Source organism: Pseudochaenichthys georgianus, chromosome 20, assembly GCF_902827115.2.
Source record: "Pseudochaenichthys georgianus chromosome 20, fPseGeo1.2, whole genome shotgun sequence".
Taxonomy (NCBI): Eukaryota; Metazoa; Chordata; class Actinopteri; order Perciformes; family Channichthyidae; genus Pseudochaenichthys; species Pseudochaenichthys georgianus.
The window spans coordinates 24,028,872-24,054,803 of record NC_047522.1 but is presented as its reverse complement, the minus strand read 5'-3'; the positions used below and the strand labels follow the sequence as shown (position 1 = coordinate 24,054,803).

General features: G+C 42.6%; 1 protein-coding gene across 4 annotated transcripts in view; it reads left to right on the top strand.

Annotated features, from left to right (window-relative positions):
- rnf32 (ring finger protein 32) overlaps positions 1–25,932 on the top strand; it is a 92,669-nt gene that overhangs the window by 49,721 nt on the left and 17,016 nt on the right. For 3 of the 4 annotated variants that reach the window (XM_071206912.1, XM_034108351.2, XM_034108353.2), the window contains exons 1-5: positions 15,580–15,634; positions 17,886–18,111; positions 19,123–19,265; positions 24,760–24,917; positions 25,420–25,528. In XM_071206912.1, the coding sequence (XP_071063013.1) occupies positions 15,620–15,634; positions 17,886–18,111; positions 19,123–19,265; positions 24,760–24,917; positions 25,420–25,528 (651 nt within the window). In that variant the 5' untranslated portion in view covers positions 15,580–15,619. Of the gene's footprint in view, positions 1–15,579; positions 15,635–17,885; positions 18,112–19,122; positions 19,266–24,759; positions 24,918–25,419; positions 25,529–25,932 lie in introns of those variants that run through there. The other variant, XM_034108352.2, reaches the window with a different exon arrangement.

The window sequence follows — 25,932 nt, the reverse complement described above, 5'->3', positions numbered from 1 at the left end:
TTGGCGTCTAATTTGGATTTCTGAGTGGCTAAAGGAGTTTATTTGCCAATTTCAGTACCTGTATCCACTTTTAAAAGATTGCCCTGGTCTATTCAATTATACGTAGCACTACATTAGCCTTATATCACTTTGTTTATTTCTGTTTTCTTTGCCACACATCAAAGTTAAGCCGTATATTCCCAACTCGGAAAGAAAGAATGTCTTTACTTTCACACCTGGAGGCTTGCCGGGTTTAAAATACTCCAAGTGCGTGCCTCATACCTGCTTTTATGACTCGACACAGTGAGTCGTTTCATTCACAAAATCTATGATTATACACTTTAATAACACCGTGCTACTCGATGAGAGAAAGTATGACTGACTGAATATCAAATATATAGAAAATGAGATGGCTATCTCATCCATTTGAAACCATGATACTGTGTTTAGAGTGCATTTTGCCTTAACTTGTAAAAATTACAGCCCTGGCTATGTATTTAAGAGAAGCTGACTACAGTCGGAAAGCAATATATGAAGTGCCCATGACCACATTAAACAGCACTTTAATATTCCACTTCAAAGCAGCAGAGCAAGAGCACCTTCTGCAAAAACAATAATTTTAAACATCATTATAAATATTAGTTAAAATTCAAATCTGACTTTTGTGGGGATTGCATGTTTACTCGTTGTAATCAGGGGTTTGTATGTGTGAGAAAAAGTCCGGCCACGTCTTAAAAAGTGAATAATTTATCATGTTCTATATGCAAGTGCACTTTGCATCTGCCATGCAATCATTGAAATACATAACTTTACACTTTCTTGTTGATAATTAGATGAGACGGTCGATACCACTCTCATTCATGTTGGCTCAAAATGCAAGTAAGTAGCGCTTAGCTTAGCATAACATGTAGGGGAAACAGTTGTTCGTGCTGTGCTCCTTACATTAATCACAGGAGATTAGAGCTTTAGTTAATAGGTGTTGGTGTTACATCAGTCACCCCAGTGGCATGAACCCTCCCAATGGGAAACAATGAGGGTACATCTCTGGAGATAACCTCACTCGGTATTGGAGTTGTGTAAACTGGGGAAATTCCTATTGTTGGCAGATGTAACCTCACGCCTGGAAAGACCTTTAGGCGTTTTCTGTGCAAGTCCTGGCTGCACGAGACACAGCCCGAGGACCTCAGACAAACCCAGGTACAGAAAGAAAGTCAGCACACAGGTGGAAACATTAACTGTCTTGTCAACTCATGAGAAAATGCACAATTATGTCACCTTTTGTGGTAAATAGCTACCATAAAATAATAATGCGACAAATAGGAACATCAAAGTTCTCCCTGACTTGCTTTGTGTGGGCGTGTGCAGACAAGCCCGCGTGAACATTTAATAAATCTTACATTGAAGGAGGGAAACCCTTAACAGATTGATTAACTGCTGACAGCTTTATGACAAAATTACTATTGTTGCACTCGGAGCACTCATCATTAGTTAAATCAATGGTAAGGCATGATCATTTATACCACACCGCACTCCTAGTGTCTCTGTCAGCCCTTTCATTTGGTCCCAGTCTATCACCAGTCACACACAGGCTCTGCTAATAGACAGCCGTTATGACAGTAGCTGTCACGTGACACCTAATATCCTTTAGTGTACTTTAAATATTTTTTTAAGCAGTTTTTATGGTGTTTTTTTTAACTGTAAATGTTTCTGTTTTGCTTTTATAATTTAGGTACATTTATGTTCATCCTAGCTAAAGCCACTTACAGAGTTAAACAACTATTCTGCAACACAAATTAAAATACAGTGTTATAATAACTATAATAGAAGTTGGTGGCCTATAATGCAGAAGAGCTTTATTTTAGCTTTTACTTGATATTTGTTTCCAAATGTGTGGCACTTAAACACCAACGAATTGTCCACTTGGTATTAAAGGTGGGGTAGGTACGTTTGAGAAACCGGCTCGCGATCGCTAGAATTTGAAAATACACAACCGGAGAAAATATGCCACTTCCTTACAGAGCCCCTCCTCCAACACACACGAACGCGCACATGACCAATGAGGGCACGAGATAAGTTTGTGCCCCGATGGAAGGCTGACAGGCAGGTAGGCCATCCAATCAGATTGGTTGTACTTTTTACAGTATCACGGCTTCTACAGATGAAATTTTTTTATGGATTTTTTGTCAAAGCACTTCAGATATTCATTGCTATCGGGATGTTAAGAGCATTCCATGAAATATAACAAAAAGTGTATCTCGAGCCGGTTTCTGAAACTTACCTACCCCACCTTTAAGGTCCATGAAATGATTTCAAAATGTCAATTATTATCACTTTCCCAATGTAATTAAGGCAAACAATTATAACAGTTTCCCACACATCTAGCTAGCTGGAAAATATTAGCATTATTTTTGTTTGTGTTTTGGGCTAACAGTGTTGGGCAGGTTATTTAATTAATTCCTTGTTGAAAAAGTAATTACACTACTTTATTAATCACTTAACAGAAAAGGTTATTAGTGACATTACTTTCATCCACGAACAACTAGCTTAGCCCCAGTACCGTGCTGGCTCTTTAGCAGCTAACTGTGTCTGTTGTTTGGTGCTGGGAGGTGAGTTAAGCAGACTTTATTTAACTAAAACAACTGCTGCCTGAAAGAATAACATGTTGAAAAAGTAATTACACTGCTTTATTAATCACTTGACAGAATAGGGTATAAGTGACATTACTTTTTCAGCCATGAACAGATAGCTTAGCCCCAGTACTGTGCTGGCTCTTTAGCAGCTAATTGCTAACTTTGCCTGTTGTTTGATGCTGGGAGGTTAGCTTACCAGAGTTTTTTTCAATTAAATCCAGAGCTGCCTGCATAAATTACTTGGTGAGAAAGTATTTACTTTACTCTTATACTTACTCAACAGAAAAACTAACAAGTGCTTGTTAAAAATAGCTTAGCTTCCACAGTATACTGTGCAATTATCATTATCTGGATCTTTGGCAGCTAACAAGCTAGAAACTAACTTTGGAGCTGGGAGGTTAGCTTAGCATCATTTCTTTTGTTTTTTTTACTAAAACAAGTGCTGCCTGTTGCAGCTGAAAATAGGTCAGGAGAGACTCAACAATAACAATAAAGTAGTGGACTGTAAAACAAAAAAGAAGCTCTGTAAAGCTGTGCAGAGTATGGTGATAATTCTCCTGGTTTCCGTCATTAACTAATCCTTTTGTTTTTAGGTATTTATGCTGGATTTATGTTACATCATAAGTATTATTCAGCTGTAACTGTCCAGGTGGAAACTCAGTGTGCTGTTTCCTGTCTTAGCACACAGCAACAAAGTGGAAATTAAGTGGAAAAACACCACAAACAATACCAACTTGTCTGAGTGAAATGATTAGGCTAAATCACATTTGTTTGGGTAAAGCCGCTTAGAGCAAGAAGCATGCATCGCCAGCAGTGAAATAACACTGAGTGTGAGGAGCTTAAGAAATACCAAAAGTCTGACAAAACAACAGACTGTTGGGTGGCCTCATTCTGTCAGAGTTCAAGTTAATTAAAGGTACATTTAGTCATCAGGTCAATGGGTTTGTTGCATTAGTGTGCATCTTGGAGAAAATAGAAATACTGAAGTAACAGAAAAAAGACAAATAAGTACACAACAGGCACAAAAAAAGAGTAGCAGCAATACAAAAAAAGTGACACAACCTCTGTAATGAAGGCTCAGGTGAATACTCTGAGTTCCTCATAGAGATAACTAGCAACAAGAAACGCATTGCACACCTTTACAGCTCTAAAAGAAGTCGTACTGCTGAGTTTTTTGACAACTTCTTCAAGAACTGCTCACTGTGCCGGCGCTCACTCGACACGTTTAGCCCCTTTCAAGACTAAGGGCAATCTAATATGCCCTTAGTTTGGGGTCAGCCTCCTTCTTCCCTCACTTCTAGCAGTTAGTAACTTCATCTCTCTTTCACAAAAGGTGTGTCTGTTTACAAAAAACGCGACACTTACCACGTCGGCGGGTACAAAGCCCGAGTCGAGTGATCCGGAAAGATGAAAGACTGGAAGTGCAAATGTGTCTCGTCGAGGTTTTTCAGACGGACAGGTGGAGGAGAAGCAGGCACGTCACTTTTACATGAATCTATTCCTGGAATAACTACTTTTGTGTGTTTTAAGGGATATTAAAATGTATGTATTTATACATTAGGATGCTGGTTCAAACACTGCTACGGTTCATTAACGCAAAGAAATCACCTTCTCAGTAAGACATTCAGATTATGCCTCAGAAATAACAATAAGAAGTTTTACTAGACGCTATTACTATGCGCCAACCGATGTGTTTAATCAAAGTCAAAGTTAACTTTATTGTCCATTCCTCTGTATGTGTGATACAGACAAGGAGATCCCAAAGAATACAAATAAAGAATATATACATATACTGTATACATACACACACACACCTGTACACCCACTTATATATCTATACATACACACGCATTAAGAGGTACACATAAAAACAGTAAATATATAAAAAATAACGGTCAGGGTTGTGAATCTAAACGGATGAATATATTACAATATAATTCACATATGTCATAATTAGGCACAACCTTATGTATAACCTTATAGACACAGATTTGGGTTTTTTGTGTTAGATGATTTCATTGATTTGTATATAAGAAAAATACATTCTCAAAAGGGCAGGTGCCAGGATAGCAAAGAAGTCCAGGCAGTGAGGATGGGGGGGTTAAACCTGGGCCAATGTGGGCTAACTTCACTCAGTTTGATACACTTTGATATGCACACTCCACCTGAGCGCAGACTGTGAGTGTGAAGGGCGATGAGCAGGGACTTGTCAGGCGCTTTATGGGATGCGGCGTTTGTTTATTAATCACTAGGTTCTGTGATGTGTCTCTCATCGCTCCAACAGGTATAATTAAGCTTTAAAGGGCATGGGAGTCTTGATGTGTCTGCAATTCATTTTGTTTTATCTCCTTGTTCCTTTTGAAGTCACTGCTGCGTGGGTAAAGGTTTGTGTGTGTGTGTGTGTGTGTGTGTGTGTGTGTGTGTGTGTGTGTGTGTGTGTGTGTGTGTGTGTGTGTGTGTGTGTGTGTGAGAACGTGCACAGTGTGTGTGTACATCTGTCCGGTCAGAATGCTTCTTAATAAAGAATAAGTCTGTGGTTCCTATGTTGCACGACCTTCAAAATGTCTGCTTACACGCCAGCTTGTTTGGCGTGACACGTCTTGTTTAGCTGTTTCCAGGAGTGACAGTTCAAAGGTTGTCAGTTTCTGATGGCCAGGTTTCGTGCTGCTTGTATCACATCTTGGGTTCCCAGCATGCAGCTGCAAAGGGTCTGTTTTCCAGCGCAGATATGTGACGAACGTGGCGGAAAAACAAAATAAACACGCAGTCGTCTCGCCGTGACTGACGTAGGGCTGTTGACCCATCGAGAGGTCAAGCGAATTGGAAAATACATCAGAGAATTGTTTGAATTTCACGAGTTCTTCCCCACTTCATCTCCCCTTTCTGAAATTGATTTGAGGTGTCAAACGGGACATGTTGAGTGTAGGAATGTAAACAAGGCAGCGCGCACTTGATCTCCTCTTTCTGCAACAGAAACATCCCACCTTTGCATATTCCATCGCCTACAAGTTGTGTCTGAAAAGTTTGATAAGGCTATCAAAACATCTGTAAGCGATTGTCCGTGGTTCTTTTTTGATGTGCTTCTGCTTGATTCTGTTCCATGTGACTCTCTGTCAACAGCTGGCAGAGGTGTGAAGAGATGAGAAGCTCACTTGTTTACTTTGGCAGCGCAGAGCGAGGGCAAACAGCCAGCTTCCTGTCACTGCTGCACACTGGATCCTCCCGTTGTGTCCCCTCACATGTGAGTGAAGCCATTCCACTCATGCACAGACGTTACCTGGCATTGCACTCACACTGACGAGCAAGGGTCAGGGGAGCTTACATAAATTAAGGAAGGCATTGCTCCGATATAAATCACATCCGAATGGAAAAACTGATTGTGTCGCTGACTTTGTTTTAGCTTTTCTACTTGCATTAAAGCTGCAGAAAGACACTTTTTCTATATATTCAGTCGGGTTTGATATCGGTTTTCTTGTCTATATTTGTTCCAATGCCTCTGTCTGTGACTCAAATCATAGTTTCCCCACATTCCCTATCGTTGCCTGTTTACGATCTGTCTCTCAGAGTCCCACCTGAATGGAACATGGGAAATCCAATTAAGGAAACACACTCTAACTTCTACTTTAATTAACGGGTTTACGTCGTTAGTATGGAGTTATTTGATATGTTCCATTGACGCTGAGACCCTAAGCCAGGGGTGTCAAACTCAAGGCCCGGGGGCCAAATCCGGCCCGCGACTTCATTTTATGTGGCCCCACAAGAGCTTGCAAATAATATAATAAGTTTATTATACGGTTACATGCCGCTTTACAGAAGCACATTGCCCATAAACTACATGTCCCACAATGCATCTCAATGCACTTTTTTTTTCAAAATGTTACTTTTTTTTCAAAATGTCACTTTTTTGTTTTTCCAGAATTTGGCTTTTCTTCTTAAATCATTTTGTGACATGCGCACTGAAGAGACTTGCAATTGTTTGCCCAGACTTCTGCTTTCAGACGTAGTTAATTATGAAGTTATTACCCTATCCGATAATAAACCAATGCACAGGCAATAATGTAATATAATACATTATTTAATATTAAATATTTATATATTTATTCTCATATAGTCTTATATATAAAACCGGCCCTTTGAGTGCAACCATGATGCTAATGTGGCCCGAGTTGAAATTGAGTTTGACACCCCTGCCCTAAGCATTTATCAGATGGTCATAGGAGTAGCTTCGCCGAGACAGACGTTGGAAACAAAAACATCTGTGGCTGCACCTTTGGCTCATTGAGTAACAGGTAAATAAGTGTTGCTACTTTACCTTTCATCGCGCACTAAAATTACAACAAGAAAACCAAGAGACTGAGCTTGTTTGGCACAATCTCAACGGGCTTTGAAGTGTGCTGAATGCTGAATGACTTGCCCTCTGAACGGCGGAGCAACATGTGTCATTTAGACGGCACAGATTTGATGTTTTTCTTTTAATGATCGGCTTCGCTTTCCACCATCAAATTGTTTGGGTTTCTTTTACAAGAGGAGATGTTTGACAGCTTAATGCAAAACGACACGAGATATTGTCTGGTTGCCATGCGTGTGTGATAAGGCGATGCTTTCAAGTGTATGTTATAGTCGGTGTTGTTGTTAACCAAAGGAAACTGGAGTAAATATGTAAAAATGTGTTCGTCATTTTCTGGCTTAGTTCCCTGAATGACACCCCTCGTATTAGCCCCTCCCACTTCCTGCTTTCCTTTAACCAATCAGGGTGCAGTATTGTTATGCATCTGCCTCTCCGAAGTTCATTTTGCACACCATCCCTATAAAGGAAGTGCTATCAAGGACAACAAATAACTTCTTTCTTTTGGGACTTCTTTCTGCAGACTCCTTAGCAACGTTCTGCTCTCCTTAGTAACGGTATGCTCTCCTTAGCAACGGTCTGTTATTGAAATATAACAACCTCTGGAATGTCCAAATTGATCAATCAGCATTGAGTATTCAACTAAGCTCTGTAGCCATTTACAAAAGCAGTTTCTGTAGTATAAGTATGTACTTTAGGACATACTTATAGAACGTACCCCCGGAAAAATTATATTTAATGTTCGTTACCCAACATGTTTAAAGTTGCCTCTGTTTGTTTTGGTTTTGGCCCCTTTTTTTAAAACTCTTGTTTAAAGCAGTGTGAAATGTTGTGCATTGACGGGCTAAATATGGTTCTTCCCACCATGTTCCCACCCCTCTTCCCCTAAATATGGACTCATCCGTTGTAGTACATCTAGAGGAGGAGACAGCGGAGTCCTGTGCAGACGCGGAAAGTCCCCAATCATGTGGTAATTCTAGAGAGTGGTTGTGATATTTATTCTTATTGCCCAAAGAACTTGGCATTTATGAGACTCACCACAAACACATTCCCCACAGCTCAGGCAAACTTCATGCTCTTTGCACTCGTTTCAATCAGAGGAAATAGCAGCTGGGGCTGATTTACGGACTTTGAAAGGAAGTCTCCAGAAGCCCTGCGTATTTAATTCTGGAGCTCCTTTAAGGAAATAAAATAAAACAAGGTAATTACGTTTACAGTAGCTCCTCTTTGATATATGTGTGTGATTCTCCACAGCCTTATCTTAGACATACGGTCAAACAGTACTGATGGATGTGGAAATGACATCAGGGAAATGTAAAGTCAAGTTGTCAATCAGGCATCTTTTATGTCACACCTCTCAAAGCTCGACCGACTGCTCCTAAAAGGTGTGATTTGACTCCGCTGGACGTGCATTGTATGTAATCAGCATGCAGTCAGAATGTAAGGCTGAAAGACGCAGCGGGGTGGCTGGGTTTCAGAGCTCAGGCCTTCACAGGGCACAATTTATGGTCATTATGGTGGTCTATTTCGAGCTAGTGATGGATTCTGCTCCATTATTGTCCATTATGGAGAAAGATGGCCGCACAACCCTGCCAGAAGCTATCGTTCCCGCTGCAGCCATTTGAAGGTGATTTGTCTTAGCATCCATGATTAAAATATACGGACATTTCGTATTTGTTAGGATGATTCTTGTATTTGTACACACAGTAAAGCGAGGTTAGCTTAGGGTTAGCTTAGCTTAGGATGGTGACTGGGAGCAGTGGGAACTATAGACAAAAACATTCTTGAAGCTCCTTTGCAGACTGTATCTCTTAATGGGAATGTTTTGGACCGTTGTAGCCCGTTTGCAGATGTCAGCAACCGGAAAAAATACAAAATAAATATCATTTCACGGAAGACTAATCACTTAACTCGTCCCGATGCATCTCACGATATCCATTCCAGGATCCTTGAGTGTGTTTCAGGACCATACGCTGTCTGTTTGCTAATTATTCAACCGTGTTGCCAACCTGGTGCTGACCCAGACATAAGCCAGCCCTCCATAGTCTCAATATATTTATGTTTGAATAATGGTGAAGAATTGGGAAATAGGAGGGCTTTATTCCTGGCATGGTGACGCAGCAGTGGCTGTCGTCTCAGCACAAAGTGAAGGGAAAAGTCCCAGCCAGTTTCACAGCAGACTCCCTTCTGAATGCCAGCATAGCCCCCCAGTGGATATTAATCAAAACGCTCGATCAATAACTTCTCAAGTGCTAATAAGCACTGGCACGTTTCGTGATATGTGAGCCCCTCCATCATTTCAACCAGCCGGAGATTTATGGGAAATCCATTGTTAGGTCCAAAGTATGAGGTAATGTAGCACTTAGTAAATGAAGTAAAACCAAAAGCCCGGGGTGATTTGTATTTCATTTACAAAGGACATGTCTAATCATTAGGAGCTCCATCTCTCTAAAAAGCAACCAAACGGCGGTAATGATGGCTGTGTTCTTTTATAGCTTACTTACTCAGCAATGACGCAGGAGATAACGGAGAATAGTGAAGCTCCTCCTCTGGTTCACTCCCAGAATGCCTTTGGGGGACTCCTATCCACCGCGCAGTGATTAAAGTCATGTTAAGGAAGCATTATGGGTCAGGTCATAAAATAATTAGATTTCTTTCCCCCTCCACTGTCTCTCCTATCAAAGTGATTGGTCTCCTGGTCATCTCACTGGCTGACATAATTGTTAATTAACTATTATGGGCTGCCCTCTCTCATCTATATCTCACGGCGATTACTCATTTGACAACAATGTGATATATCACAGTACATGATGTATGGAAAACACACCCGTTTGGTATGAACCCATGAAAGTGTGGCGCGTTGACTCCCAGCTAGATGCTTTATTTACTCAGTTATTGATCACCGTCATGTTGGTCTCGCGTGGTATTTCCTGCGATGAATCAGTGGTTTAGTTCATCTCTGTTAGCATTAGCACAACCCAGGGGCGGACTGGGGGGAAAAAGTGGCCCGGGGATTAATTGACAGACAGGCCCACTTAATGCGCGGCATGTATCGGCCGGCCGGCGACGAAAGTATGTTACTTAACAAAAAACCCTGCATTTGATGTTATCTTGGACAATTATTCACATAGTATCACATTACCTGAGCCCTTGAGTTGCCTAGAGCAAAAATTGTTATGGCATATTTAGTGATTTTAATGTTAACAGATCATTGATGCAATAACATTTTGACCCAATTTGCCTGACTTGACACATGGAATAAAACATGGGCGACGTACGAAGCATCCTCAATGTGGGTGAGACAATTTAACAGGGGGTGTGGGCAGGTGATGGACCTCACCTCCTCTAGGGGGGTCCGGGGGCAAGCTCCCCCGGGAAGATTTGTTTTTAAATGTCGAAGTTAAACGCATCAATCTGGTCCATTTTGAGAGCAAAATTAGGGACTAAATCTATGGCAGTCAGTAGGGGCTTGGACTGTGAGCCGTAGGGTCGCCGGTTCAAGTCCCCGACCAGACCTATTTGGAGTGTGGACTTCTACTTGGAGAGGTCCCAGTTCACCTCCTGCCCTGCCGTGGTGCCCTTGAGCAAGAAACCAGACATGGCTGTACCTTTAGTAATGAATATTACATGTTGTGAGGAAATCTTTCCACCAATAAGTATTCCAAAATGTATTCACTTCAGGTTTACGAAAGTAACTGTAATCAGATTACTCGTTTTTCAAATGTAACACGAGCTGAATACAGTTACTTGATTTTTGTATTCTGATTACGTAACGCCGTTACATGTATTCCGTTACAACCCAACCCTGGCCACACCCCACTGGGCTGGGCCGGAACACTTACAAATGTGGGCCGGTAGGATTTAGGCAAAAAAAAAAGAATCTTTTTTTTTTTTTTAGAAACTTTTTTTTGTTTGTTTTGGCCCTCCGGCCCACACACAGCACCGGCCCACCGGGGATACTCCCGGTATTCCCAATGGCCAGTCCGCCCCTGGCACAACCTGTTGCATTGCACACATCTTCACAAGTCGTGGTTTCACTTAATCACCTTCTGGTAAGAAAAGAACAAATATACAAGCTTAAACTAAAGTTGTGTTATTTAATAATGAGTTATAGCATCTATTTCCAGCTGGAAGGACAGATAACCTGCACCACTGATGTGGCGCAAGAATCTGACCAAGTTACACAGAAAAACAATGACTTTATACAGGGAAGAGACACAGGTATAGTACAGTAAGTATAGTGTGTTAATTACAACCCTAACACCCATGTATATATAATTGCCTGACAATGGTCAAGGCGACACCCTTCTGTCTGAGAACATTTAGTAGTTAGGAAACCTATATACAGTGGGGCAAACAAGTATTTAGTCAGCCACCAATTGTGCAAGTTCTCCCACTTAAAAAGATGAGGCCTGTAATTGTCATCCTGGTACACTTCAACTATGAGAGACAGAATGAGAGAAAAAAAAAAATCCAGAAAATCACATTGTCTGATTTTTAAAGAATTTATTTGCAAATTATGGTGGAAAATAAGTATTTGGTCAATAACAAAAGTTCATCTCAATACTTTGTTATATACCCTTTGTTGGCAATGACAGAGGTCAATGGTTTTCTGTAATCTCCACGAGGTGTTCACTGTTGCTGGTACGTTGGCCCGTTCCTCCATGCAGATATCCTCTAGAGCAGTGATGTTTTGGGGCTGTCGCTGGGCAACACGGACTTTCAACTCCCTCCAAAGATTTTCTACGGGGTTGAGATCTGGAGACTGGCTAGGCCACTCCAGGACCTTGAAATGCTTCTTACGAAGCCACTCCTTCGTCGCCCGGGCGGTGTGTTTGGGATCATTGTCATGCTGAAAGACCCAGCCACGTTTCATCTTCAATGCCCTTGCTGATGGAAGGAGGTTGTCACTCAACATCTCACGATACATGGCCCCATTCATTCTTTCCTTCACACGGATCAGTCGTCCTGGTCCCTTTGCAGAAAGCCCCAAAGCATGATGTTTCCACCCCCATGTTTCACAGTAGGTTCTTTGGATGCAACTCAGCATTCTTTCTCCTCCAAACACGTCTAGTTGAGTTTTTACCAAACAGTTCTATTTTGGTTTCATCTGACCATATGACATTCTCCCAATCCTCTTCTGGATCATCTAAATGCTCTCTAGCAGACTTCAGACGGGCCTGGACATGTCCTGGCTTCAGCAGGGGGACACGTCTGGCACTGCAGGATGTGAGTCCCTGGCGGCGTAGTGTGTTACTGACGGTAGCCTTTGTTACTCTGGTCCCAGCTCTCTGCAGGTCATGGACTCGGTCCCCCCGTGTGGTTCTGGATCTTTGCTCACCGGTCTTGTGATCATTTTGACCCCACGGGGTGAGATCTGGCGTGGAGCCCCAGATCGAGGGAGATTATCAGTGGTCTTGTATGTCTTCCATTTTCTAATAATGGCTCCCACAGTTGTTTTCTTCACACCAAGCTGCTTACCTGTTGCAGATGCAGTCTTCCCAGCCTGGTGCAGGTCTACCATTGTGTTTCTGGTGTCCTTTGACGGCTCTTTGGTCTTGGCCATAGTGGAGTTTGGAGTGTGACTGTTTGAGGTTGTGGACAGGTGTCTTTTATACTGATAACGAGTTCAAACAGGTGCCATTAGTACAGTTAACGAGTGGAGGACAGAGGAGGCTCTTAGAGAAGAAGTTACAGGTCTGTGAGAGCCAGACATCTTGTTTGTTTGGAGGAGACCAAATACTTATTTTACCAATTAATTCATTAAAAATCCTACAATGTGATTTCCTGGATTATTTCCCCCCATTTTGTCTCTCATAGTTGAAGTGTACCTAGGATGAACATTACAGTCCTCTCTCATCTTTTTAAGTGGGAGAACTTGCACAATTGGTGGCTGACTAAATACTTTCTTGCCCCTCTGTATATATTGTATTATTATAAATTCCCATGACAGTCGTCAGCTCTTTGCACGTCAAGCGGAGTTGTCTTTTCAGAAATACCACAGCTCAGGGAAAGAGGTCCAGGGGGAAGGGGGGAAGAAAGTTAAATAAAAAGCTCTTTAAAATGGTATTCATAAAGAAAACGACCAACAATGTACCTGTTGAAAATTAAAGCGCACAGCGAAATCCCGTCTGATGACAGTTGGAAGAATGCCGGCTTTATGGGAGGAACGTCTGCCGTATCTTTTAAGCGTGATTATTTACTTAAAATAACAAAACAAAGCCTGAGTCTGGCGATGGGACGACGGGGCCTTTGATTCAGCTCCGAGCTTGAATTCTTAGCTAATAAATTGTTCCACGCCTTTGTCTGGGGCATTAGCGGCAGTGGTCTGCGTTTTTCTTGCCCTAATCTCAAGAATGCAGCAGCCTCTTGAGAAGCTCAGGAGTTTTCAGGGGTTTCCTCCTCGTCTTCGCTTTTTGTTTTCTTAGAACGCGCTCTGGATTGACAGGCCTCACCGTTAGCCTTCTCCTCGGACATCTGCTTTTCACCGACTCTCCCTGAACACATCGAGGCTGCAAAGCATTTTAAAAGACTCACACACACACACACACACACACACACACACACACACACGCACACACACACACACACACACACACACACACACACACACACACACACACACACACACACACACACACACACACACACACACACACACACACACACACACACAGAGAGAGGTGGGAGAATGACTCAGATCTAGTACTTGAGTAAAAGCAAGGCAAGGCAATTTATTTGTATAGCACAATTCATACAGTAATGCAATTGAAAGTGCTTTACAGGATCAAACAGAGAAAACACAATCCATTGAGAAGAAATACAAAACACACAAAATAATTAATTAAGAGAAAGAAAACCATGTTTAACAGTTCGAAAATTAGAACATTTAAATTCGAAAGACCATGTTAAAAAGACAGTACTAGTAGTAGAAGTACTCAGATCTAGTACTTGAGTAAAAGTAGAAGTACTCAGATCTTGTACTTGAGTAAAAGTAGAAGTACTCAGATCTTGTACTTGAGTAAAGGTAGAAGTACTCAGATCTTGTTCTTGAGTAAAAGTAGAAGTACTCAGATCTTGTACTTGAGTAAAAGTAGAAGTATTCAGATCTAGTACTTGAGTAAAAGTAGAAGTACTCAGGTCTTGTACTTGAGTAAAAGTAGAAGTACTCAGATCTTGTACTTGAGTAAAAGTAGAAGTACTCAGATCTTGTACTTGAGTAAAAGTAGAAGTACTCAGATCTTGTACTTGAGTAAAAGTAGAAGTACTCAGATCTTGTAGTAAAAGTAGAAGTACTCTGATCTTGTACTTGAGTAAAAGTAGAAGTACCAGAGTGTAGGAATACTCTGTTACAGTAAAAGTCCTCATTCAAAATGTTCCTCAAGTGAAAGTAGAAAAGTATTCTCATCAGAATATAGTGAAAGACAGTGAAAGTAGTCGTTGTGCAGATTGGTCCATTTCAGAATAATATATCTGATATGTTTTATAATGATTGATCATGAAAGTGTTCTCAGAGCTGGTGAAGGTGCAGCTAGTCTGAAGTACTTTGTAGACTGCAGGGTAGCTGGTGAAGGTGCAGCTAGTCTGAAGTACTTTGTAGACTGCAGGGTAGCTGGTGCAGCTAGTCTGAAGTACTTTGTAGACTGCAGGGTAGCTGGTGGATTCACTCCAGGTGGAACTCAAGTCTGATTCAACACTTGATTATATTTCACATCATTCATCCACATCTGTAAAGGTATTAAATACATGTAGTTGACTAGAAATACAACCACCCAACGCTGTGTGTGTGAAATACAGCAGGCTTTTCATCACAGAAAGTGTGTGTGTGTGTGTGTGTGTGTGTGTGTGTGTGTGTGTGTGTGTGTGTGTGTGTGTGTGTGTGTGTGTGTGTATGGTTTTCCATGTGACCTGGGAGGGATCCTGAGCTCACGGCACAGGTATGAGCAGCTTAGCTTTGTGACGACAGCTCCTGACTCACCTGCACAATCACCTCCTCTCTGACAACTCCCTGACAATAAAATAATCATTAGGGGAGATCGAGACGTGGATTTCAAAGAGCTGGATTGTCTCTGCACGGTGACAGAGGGGATAGACGTCACACATGTTGTATATTTAAAACTATCAACAAGTATTTAGATCCTATACCTCAATTAAAACAGTTACAATTAAAACTCCTGCATCTTTCTTTGGTGAAATTACATGTTTTCTGCTAAGCATGCAAATAAAAATACAATTATTTGACTAAAAGGTAATGTTTTCTTATCCCAATGGGAGTGGAGTAACAGTATAAAGTAAAATAGGATGAAATGATTCAAATAATGTATTTAAGGATGAAAGAAGTGTGTGTTTGCAGTGTACATTATCTCATGTGTTTTGCATGGTCTCGCGCACTTGACTAACATGTAAGCCATTACATAAAAATGATGTGTTAAACATTACAAAAAAATATATATAACTAATTCACAAGCCTTTAGAAATATATCTCACTTAAGAAATGAAAAGTACATAACTATTTAAATACATAAAACACATTACAATGACTTTTAAAAAACAACCAACCAGCTGACACGGCTCAGCCAATCAGAGGCATCGATGAGGCTCCATTTGGGGGGAGGAGGCGGGCCTTGACTGGTTACCTGGCAACCACTAACACTGCGTTTATAGGATGGCAATGCGGAAGGTTTGGATTTTAAACTGTTTTTCACCACAGTTAGCTTAATTGTTTATTCATAATACAAGGAGAGATATGTTGATATATGTTCAGGTTTACTCTCTTTGTGTTCATTAAGTCTTTTTCTTACACATATCTGGCTTTATATGGTCGAAGTGAGTGTCGTTTGAAAGACGACGTTCTCTTTATACATGACGTAATCACGCAGAGCTACGTTGATCCGAAAGTGGTCGGGGTTAAATCCCAACTGGGTTGTTTTGTTTTGCGCCTGCTGCTAATGAGTTAGCCATTAGCAAACACCCGTGTGAGTTTACCCGCAAACCGTTTCGTTTTACACTGAAAACAAGCAACGCACTTTCTTATAAATGCATACAATGAGGTGAGGCTTATTGTTAAAGCACTTGTTGCTACAATAGTTATTTGTATTTGACAATTAGAATTGTATATTCCTAGCATTTTATATTCCTCATACTATGTGGTCAGACAGCAGGTTTCACAATGTTTAGCTAATTCTGAGTTAAATACTAATTGTGTATTTAATACGCAAAGGTTAGAAAGTTGTGCAAAGTCCCATGTAAACTGTTACTTGAGTAAAAGTAGTAATACCACACTGTAAAAACAGTCAATTTCAAGTCAAAGTACTGCCTTGAGAGTGGTCAGAAACATTTAATTAAAGTATTCAGAATATGCAGAAAAAAATATGTAGGCCTAAATATTTTTTAAATATTTAAAAGCAAAAGCAGAAAATCTTCACATTTTTAAGAAACTGTAGCTTTGAGTTAACCCACTCGTAGTTTTAGTGACTTAAATATAATGTTAGATGGTTTAATCTACTCCAAATACTCATATTGTAAAAGTATTTCCTAAGTATTGTGTGTAAATATGAGTAAATACATCCGTAAATATAATTTTAGTGGGGTAAAAAGTACAACATTGGCTTCCAAAATGTAGTAGAGAAGAAGAATAAAGTAGTATAAAATGAAAATACTCTGGTAATGTACAAGTACCTCAAATGTGTACTTAAGTGCAGTACTTTCCTCCTCTGAAACGCAGTAATTATAAGCATTGTTATTATTATATTGGACTTAAAATCTCACTGTACATTTCACATTCATATATTCAGTTCAATATTTAATTCATCCATCCCTCACATACTTGTGTATTTGTTATTGTTCATTTGTAAATTCAACATGTATATTTTCTACTTATTTGTAGTCTTTTTAATTTGTATTGTACAATGCCATGTCTACTTTTATGCTGCTGCAACACAAACACTTCCCACATTGTGATCAATAAAGTACTTCTTATCTAACCTCTCTTATTAATATTCTTTCTTCACAGGGCTTTCCTAAACCAGGCAACAAGCTGGAACATTGGCTTTCAAAATGTCGTAGAGTAGAAGTATAAAATGAAAATATTGTGGTAAAGTACAAGTACCTCAAATGTGTACTTAAGTGCAGTACTTCCTGTCAGGGAATAATTCACCCTGCATGTCCTCCTCCTCCTTCGCCCTCTGACGCAGCTGACCGACCTTGAGCAGCCTCATCTCCCGTAAGGAGGGGCTGCTCTAGCAAGTTGTTGTTGTTGCCAGTTTGTGACCGGGCAGCTCTCGGTCAGAGATAGTCATTGTTGTGGGACACCTGGAACACTTCCTTCTCGGGGTGGAGATGACCTCGAGCCGTAAGAGACAACAACTGTGATTCAGTGTCCTCAGCTGTTTAGTCTCTCCAGTGAAGAATGCTGATTATTACACTCTGAACTAAAACCTGGAGCTGCAGGAGGGCTCTTCAGGACTGATGGTGGCATCTCAACCCTGTGGTCAGACCGTGGCCCGGGACTTGTCTCGTGAATTCTCCGGCCGAAGCTCCAAATAAACCGTCAGTGTTTGATATCGGAGCTCCTCGTGTCTCTGAGTCCTGACTCCATCAGAGTTCCAGCTCTCCTCGTGTCTCTGAGTCCTGACTCCATCAGAGCTCCAGCTCTCCTCGTGTCTCTGAGTCCTGACTCCATCAGAGCTCCAGCTCTCCTCGTGTCTCTGAGTCCTGACTCCATCAGAGCTCCAGCTCTCCTCGTGTCTCTGAGTCCTGACTCCATCAGAGCTCCAGCTCTCCTCGTGTCTCTGAGTCCTGACTCCATCAGAGCTCCAGCTCTCCTCGTGTCTCTGAGTCCTGACTCCATCAGAGCTCCAGCTCTCCTCGTGTCTCTGAGTCCTGACTCCCTTCTGAAAGTCATTCTGAACATAACTATCCTATGTTCACAGGGTTTGGCGTCTAAAGCGAGCAACAAGCTGGTGATCACCTCGGCTGCGTTCCAAGACCACATCACTCGCAGCCTGCTGTTTCCACATTTCTCCCCTGAAGACCCTTTGTGGAAGTGCAAATGGAAATCAACTCGAAAAAGAGTGGAAGTCAACGGCCTGCAGACCCCAGATCAGCAGGAGGAGACAGAATATGTGCTGGATTCGGCTCCACCGCCTTTAACCCTAGGTAAAATGCACAGTAAAACATCAGAATCAAGTTTATTACACATACAAGGAATTTGATTTGGTATCTGGTGGTGAGAACATAAACAATCCAAAAGGAACAAAACTCACCTCTTCAAACTGGCTTCTAATGTGTTTTATTGCTCGATTTTAATCAGGATAAGTAGTATATGGCACACTACAGTGTGGGAATACTTCATTTCTCATGATTATGCAGTATATAAAATCTATGCTCTGTTTAGTTTTTACTTGTAATCCTCAATTTCTGGAAGTGTGACATAATCTGATCTGTTTTATTGAACTGTAAAGGAATACAGTTACTTCTTTATGAATCCTGTCTTTTAAAGGGGACCTATCATGCAAAATGCACTTTGTGATGTCTTCTCTCCATCCATGTGTCCCCGGTGTGTCGGGGAACTCACGCAGCGTCAGAAAATAAAACCCTCTCTTTTCCTCCGTACCCAAATCTCTAAAAACGGGGAACAACGGAGCTGATCCAGATGTGCGTCCGATATGACGTAACATCTGAAATGTGGACCCACGGCCCAATCAGAAAGCTGCTATCAGAAACAATGCCCGACTGTTTTGGACGTAATATGTTCGGTGTTTACATTAGCATCGCTAGCACTCAGAGCTAACCTGTACTGGAGAGCATGTGTGTGAAGAAGCAGGAAGTAGAAAGGAACTCACCTTGTGGTGTAACCGGCAAGAGAGAAAGCCTTTGAGCTCCAGACTGTTTCAGATCCTTGATAATCCATGATATGGCATTTCATCACGGCAGCGTTTAGTTTAGACGGTAGCTGCCGGGTCCCGCATGAGCTCAGACCCTCCTCTTTTAAGCTTTCTCCCCAAATCAGCACTTTAGAAACAGGAAGTGAAATAGAGGGATATGAGGCGTGGCTAGATGTTTTTTATATATTTATATATCTGAGACCTGTGCTATTGCCTACACATAGCATGAGATGACCTTTAAGTTGTTCTTCTTGTTTGAAACCAGTGCTTTTCTGTGTTGCAGCTCAGAAGTTGGGTTTGGTGGCCTCCCCTGCAGAGAGGCTGACGGAGGAGGACTGGACTCGGGTCAAAATGAGATCTGTTCATCACGGAGACTCGGCTCAACCCTGTTCAATCTGCAGGGAGGAGTTTCACCTCCATCCTCAGGTATCCAACACAGCAGAGACCGGCGCTGCGTTCACTTCGGTTAAATGGATTCCTTGCGACTAGTCCCTCCCACCAGGGAAGCAAGGAGAGACGCAAGGAAACCACGAGAAGCAGGCAATGAGTTTCAAGAGCAATAATAATAATTCATTTATTTTATATAGGCGCCTTTCAAGGCTCTCAAGGTCGCCGTAGCAACACATACAAAACAAGATACACAATACATAACACCAGCATAAGAGACGTAAACAAGACTATGCAGTTTATAAATCAATCAAATAACCAAATCAATAAAACAGAGGATGTGTGATGGATAATGATCAGGGTGGATATGCGAGTGTGAAGAGATATGTTTTGAGGCGTGATTTGAAAATGGGGAGAGTCAGAGTTGCGGATGTCTGAAGGCTCCAGACCCCATGCTGCTTAAACGGAGGGGGGGTGCAGAGCGGCTGAGGGAAGCAGAAGATGGGACGTCGTTAAGCGTCACGTGAAGTCACGTCCGTTTGTGATGACTCCGCACAGCTGATCGTCTGACAGTAGCCAGATCAGTGCATGCGCTGCGTCGTCCAATCAGTGAGCGGTACACAGTAAGGGGGCGGGGCGAGTGTCTGAGGATTTCACCGGAGGATGGTCTGGTGGTTCCTCGATTATCGCTCCTCGCTCCTCCGGCAGAAATAAGGCCACTGGGACGCTACTCAAGACGGCGCAGACAAATCAACTTCCGGTGAGACAGAGGAGCGAGGAGGGAGGAGCGAGGAAATGAGAACTAAGAGAAGTGAAACGCACCCTGGGAACACTCATGAAGCACTTGGCATTTCACAGGAGAGGCTTTGGAGACACAAAGAAGGACACGTTGACATCAAATCAAAGTTTATCGATATGTGAATATGCACAGCGTCTGGAATGCAAGTGATTCATATGGCATGGATTTTGGATATGATCGTGGAGATGGTTCCACAAAGTAAATCGTTATTTTGCACAAATTATAAAATACATGATAAATACAAATAAAAAGAGATAAAGTACAACCGAAAGACAGTCAAAGCGATCCCTCTTAAACGTAGGGTAACCAGCTCTAACTATAGGCTTTATTAAAAGGGAACGTCTTCAACACACTGATATGACATTACCATCTCAAAACAACAACAACAACAACAACAACAAGTTAAATACAATTATAAATGACAGTTGTAACAGTCATTAAATCAAAAAGAAAAGAATAAATACAAATAAATACAAAGAAAAGACAAAGAAAAATAGTCAAAAGGATCGACCAAGAAGAATAATTAATAATAATAATAATGCAGTTTTTCATGCTAAATTTCATTAAAACAACAATATATAAAAACACAACAATAAGGTTGATTTGAGATCGGAAAGAACACACACACACACACACACACACACACACACACACACACACACACACACACACACACACACACACACACACACACACACACACACACACACACACACACACACACACACACACACACACACACACACACACACACACACACACACACACACACACACACACACACACACACACACACACACACACACACACACACACACACACACACACACACACACACCCCCGCCCCCCTGCAGTTCCTGTATGGTCTAATCTGTGTAGACAACTGTACAAATTTACCCATACTGCCCCGGAGCTCAACTGTGACGCGATGATGTAGCAATCAGTGAGTTACTGTGAGGGTCATTCAGGCTTTTTACACCTTTCCGATCCCCCTTTTAAGATGCCAATCTCCCGAAGAATGCGGAGACTAGAATAGGCCGCCTCACAAAGCACAGTTGCCATAGATGCACGTGTAAATATTAGTCGAGGCACACAGAGAAAAGTTAATTAGAGCCTGCTAACAAGGAGAAAGTGACGGGAGGGACTCTGTGCTCCTTTGTGTCTAACGGTTGTGTTGCATTCAAGCACTGATGCTGGGACAGTTAGAAGCAGCACCTGTGTGCCCTGATGGGACAGTTAGAAGCAGCACCTGTGTGCCCTGATGGGACCGTTAGAAGCAGCACCTGTGTGCCCTGATGGGACAGTTAGAAGCAGCACCTGTGTGCCCTGATGGGACAGTTAGAAGCAGCACATGTGTGCCCTGATGGGACCGTTAGAAGCAGCACCTGTGTGCCCTGATGGGACCGTTAGAAGCAGCACCTGTGTGCCCTGATGGGACCGTTAGAAGCAGCACCTGCGTGCCCTGATGGGACAGTTAGAAGCAGCACCTGCGTGCCCTGATGGGACCGTTAGAAGCAGCACCTGCGTGCCCTGATGGGACCGTTAGAAGCAGCACCTGCGTGCCCTGATGGGACCGTTAGAAGCAGCACCTGTGTGCACTGATGGGACCGTTAGAAGCAGCACCTGTGTGCCCTGATGGGACCGTTAGAAGCAGCACCTGTGTGCCCTGATGGGACCGTTAGAAGCAGCACCTGTGTGCCCTGATGGGACCGTTAGAAGCAGCACCTGTGTGCCCTGACGGGACAGTTAGAAGCAGCACCTGTGTGCCCTGACGGGACAGTTAGAAGCAGCACCTGTGTGCCCTGACGGGACAGTTAGAAGCAGCACCTGTGTGCCCTGACGGGACAGTTAGAAGCAGCACCTGTGTGCCCTGACGGGACAGTTAGAAGCAGCACCTGTGTGCCCTGACGGGACAGTTAGAAGCAGCACCTGTGTGCCCTGACGGGACAGTTAGAAGCAGCACCTGTGTGCCCTGACGGGACAGTTAGAAGCAGCACCTGTGTGCCCTGACGGGACAGTTAGAAGCAGCACCTGTGTGCCCTGACGGGACAGTTAGAAGCAGCACCTGTGTGCCCTGACGGGACAGTTAGAAGCAGCACCTGTGTGCCCTGATGGGACCGTTAGAAGCAGCACCTGTGTGCCCTGATGGGACAGTTAGAAGCAGCACCTGTGTGCCCTGATGGGACAGTTAGAAGCAGCACCTGTGTACCCTGATGGGACAGTTAGAAGCAGCACCTGTGTGCCCTGATGGGACAGTTAGAAGCAGCACCTGTGTGCCCTGATGGGACAGTTAGAAGCAGCACCTGTGTGCCCTGATGGGACAGTTCGAAGCAGCACCTGTGTGCCCTGATGGGACAGTTAGAAGCAGCACCTGTGTGCCCTGATGGGACAGTTCGAAGCAGCACCTGTGTGCCCTGATGGGACAGTTAGAAGCAGCACCTGTGTGCCCTGATGGGACAGTTAGAAGCAGCACCTGTGTAAGATATTTATGGCCTAAAATCACAAAACACGTGGGCGTTACAGATGAACACACGTAGAAGTTAGTGTTAACTAATAATGAACATGATAAAAGACATGATACACATCAGAGGAAAGACCAAAAGAGGTAAAAACATTAAAATGCCATAAAATGTAGGGAAAGTCTTCAACACACTGACATTCCCATCCCACAACAACAACAACAACAAGTTAAATACAATAATACATAACTGTAATAACGCTTATTGGATAAAAAAGAAATACAAAGAAAAGAAAATATCAAATTCATAAAAACAACACTTAAAATATATAAAACACAACACTCACACTCACACACACACACACACACACACACACACACACACACACACACACACACACACACACACACACACACACACACACACACACACACACACACACACACACACACACACACACACACACACACACACACACACACACAATTCTGGTGAATAATAATGTAGTTTAATGAAAAATGAGATGGTCAACCTATTTTATGTAGACATTGTAATAATAATCAAAGCAATCCTAAAGCGGTCAACAAAAACCACACACACACACACACACACACACACACACACACACACACACACACACACACACACACACACACACACACACACACACACACACACACACACACACACACACACACACACACACACACACACACACACACACACACACACACACACACACACACACACACACACACACACACACACACACACACACCTGCAGTATGTTCTAATCCAAACCATAACATGTAGGACTCACTCGGGCGGACAGACGTTGGGTAACCAGCTCTAACTATATGCTTTATTAAGATATATTATATTATTATATTATATATTATAGTAGCAGTATGTCTGCGGACTGAAACCATGTGAAGTCAGCACCAGTCGGGAAGCAGGATGCTCTGCAGGATGCTCTGCAGGATTTGAAAAGGGAATGTTGCCCTGCAGTGTTTCCATTTCTCCGTCGCCTGTAGTCGCTGCTGTGAGAATCTCTCTGTGGTCTAATGGCTCCTGGAAAAGGCCCTCTGCAGGGGGCCCTTCCTCTGGTGATGGAGTGTGCTGCTCAGGCCAAAGACAATGGGAAATCAATATGCCCCCCCCCCCCCCCAGCGCCCTCTAGAGATCTGAGCGAACTGGTTTGTGTGCCGAGCTCTCAGACCAGAGACCCTCTCTCAGGTGGAATATACTCCGAGCCTCCTGCTGAATCCTCTATAACACTTAAAAGGCAGATACACACATTCTCATACGTGCATGGACACACACATTTAGCATGGCTTAGGGCGCCCATACACACGCAGCATGAGCACAGGCTGAATCCACTGTAAGAGCTTTTTCTCCCAAGCACTCTAAGAAGAACACAGCGTCGTCCTCCGGGGACGCCTCAACCCACATAGTCAGTCAACCTGTGAAGCTGTAGATTGGATTGCATGCATGACACGGTTCACTGAGCAACGCATGTGATTGTGCCGTAACCGAATTTAATTGTCCAAACTACGACCTTCTTAAATATATGTACACATATGACAGTATTTAAGTGTTAATAAGCCTTTTTCAAATACATTTCAAGCCCAATCCCCCTCATTAGAAGCGACCTGAGGCTTCTGTTTTAGGGGATGAGCTACGGACCACACAGCATCAATGCAGGCTGTTGTATTAATTTAGTCTTAATTTACATTATTTAATTTCATATTTTGTTCTGGTACATATCCCATATTCTATTTACATGTGTATAGACTTGTTGCACTGCTTTTTCTTTTGTATTTTCTGATATATGTTGCCTTGTTGGAGGAGCTCAGGTCAGAAGAAAGTCATTGAGTTTTGTTTGAGAAACTGGGATCGATGGAAGGCAAACAAATATCTTGATAATTGATTAATCATTAAGGAAAGTGCTATTTTAAGTCTCTAAGATGGAAGACATGGCTGTTCTCTGGGTTTTATATCGCATCACAGAGAATACCTTTGGATTTGAGTCTGAGGAATCCACATTGAGAGAGGATGTGAGAAACTGGGATCGATAGTAGAAATAACAATACAGAGAATTATCTGAATAATTGATTAATCGTTAAGGAAATAGCCACTATTTTGTATTTAGTATTTTGTGATATACGTTGCCTTGTTGGAGGAGCTCAGGTCAGAAGAACGTCATCGCCATGCCTACCCTTTAGCTCAAGTGCATGTGATGATAACACCTTTGAGTCTTGCTTGTCTCCCTCAGGTGTTGCTGTCCTGTTCGCATGTTTACCATCGAGCGTGTCTGCGGGCCTTCGAGAGGCTGTCTGGGAGGAAGTGCTGCCCGATGTGCAGAAAAGATCCGTACGAAACCCGAGTGATCCACGACGCAGCGCACCTGTTCAGACACCAGTGCGCCACCAGGTACAGCCAGACACACGCATGCTTTCAAAACCTGGATTTTACATCGTGTCGAAACAAATCTTTAATCTAAGACAAAATATCTCTCTTTAAATATTGAGTCGTGATGAAATTCAAAAGCGAGTTTATAGATGTTTTCACTACTGTGGATTCTCTGCTTTCTAATTCTATTTTGAGATCTTTAAATTCTAGTATTGTTTATTTCTATTATGTTTTGTTTAGTTGTTTTTACGCTGCTGCAACCCAAGCATTTCGGGTTCAATGGCGTCCCCTTAACTTATCTTTAAGTCGATCAGATCATAGACTGAACTCATGCTGTTGAATATCTGAGTTGGGGGACGTGGGGCGACTCCAGGGTTTAGCTTTTAATTATTAAAACATAATAGTTTTAAAGTGCAATAATTGGAATTGGCAGTGCCAGAAGCTGATGGCTTCACAGACAACGCATTGGAACAGTCTGGGGACTTTTAGCAGCATGAACCAGTTTTTGTAAATATCTCTGCAGGATTCAAGCATGCTGGCGGGGCCGTGTTGCCCGAAGACGTTACAGAGAGTTGAGGAAATCCGTCTGTCCAAAAGACAAGCGGCTGCGACGACAATTCTTCGAAGCAAAGGTGAGTTTATACTTCACAATTCTTTGGAGCACGCTTAACAATCAGGTCGTGTTGTGGTAGCATCCTTGAGTTGAGTGTTTCTACATATCGCGCTTTCTCAGAGCGCTTGGTCAAAAACAGCCTCGAACAAACGCCTTCAGAGTCAAGACGTGGGCTTCAGGGACTCACTGCTAACACACACACACACACACACACACACACACACACACACACACACACACACACACACACACACACACACACACACACACACACACACACACACACACACACACACACACACACACACACACACACACACACACCTGCTCTCACCCTCTGCAGCTCCTTTGATGCTTTGTGGGACGCACGCTGTTTGTCTGCTAATGTGGAGAGAGTTTTGTGTTTTAGTCAAACACTGAGGA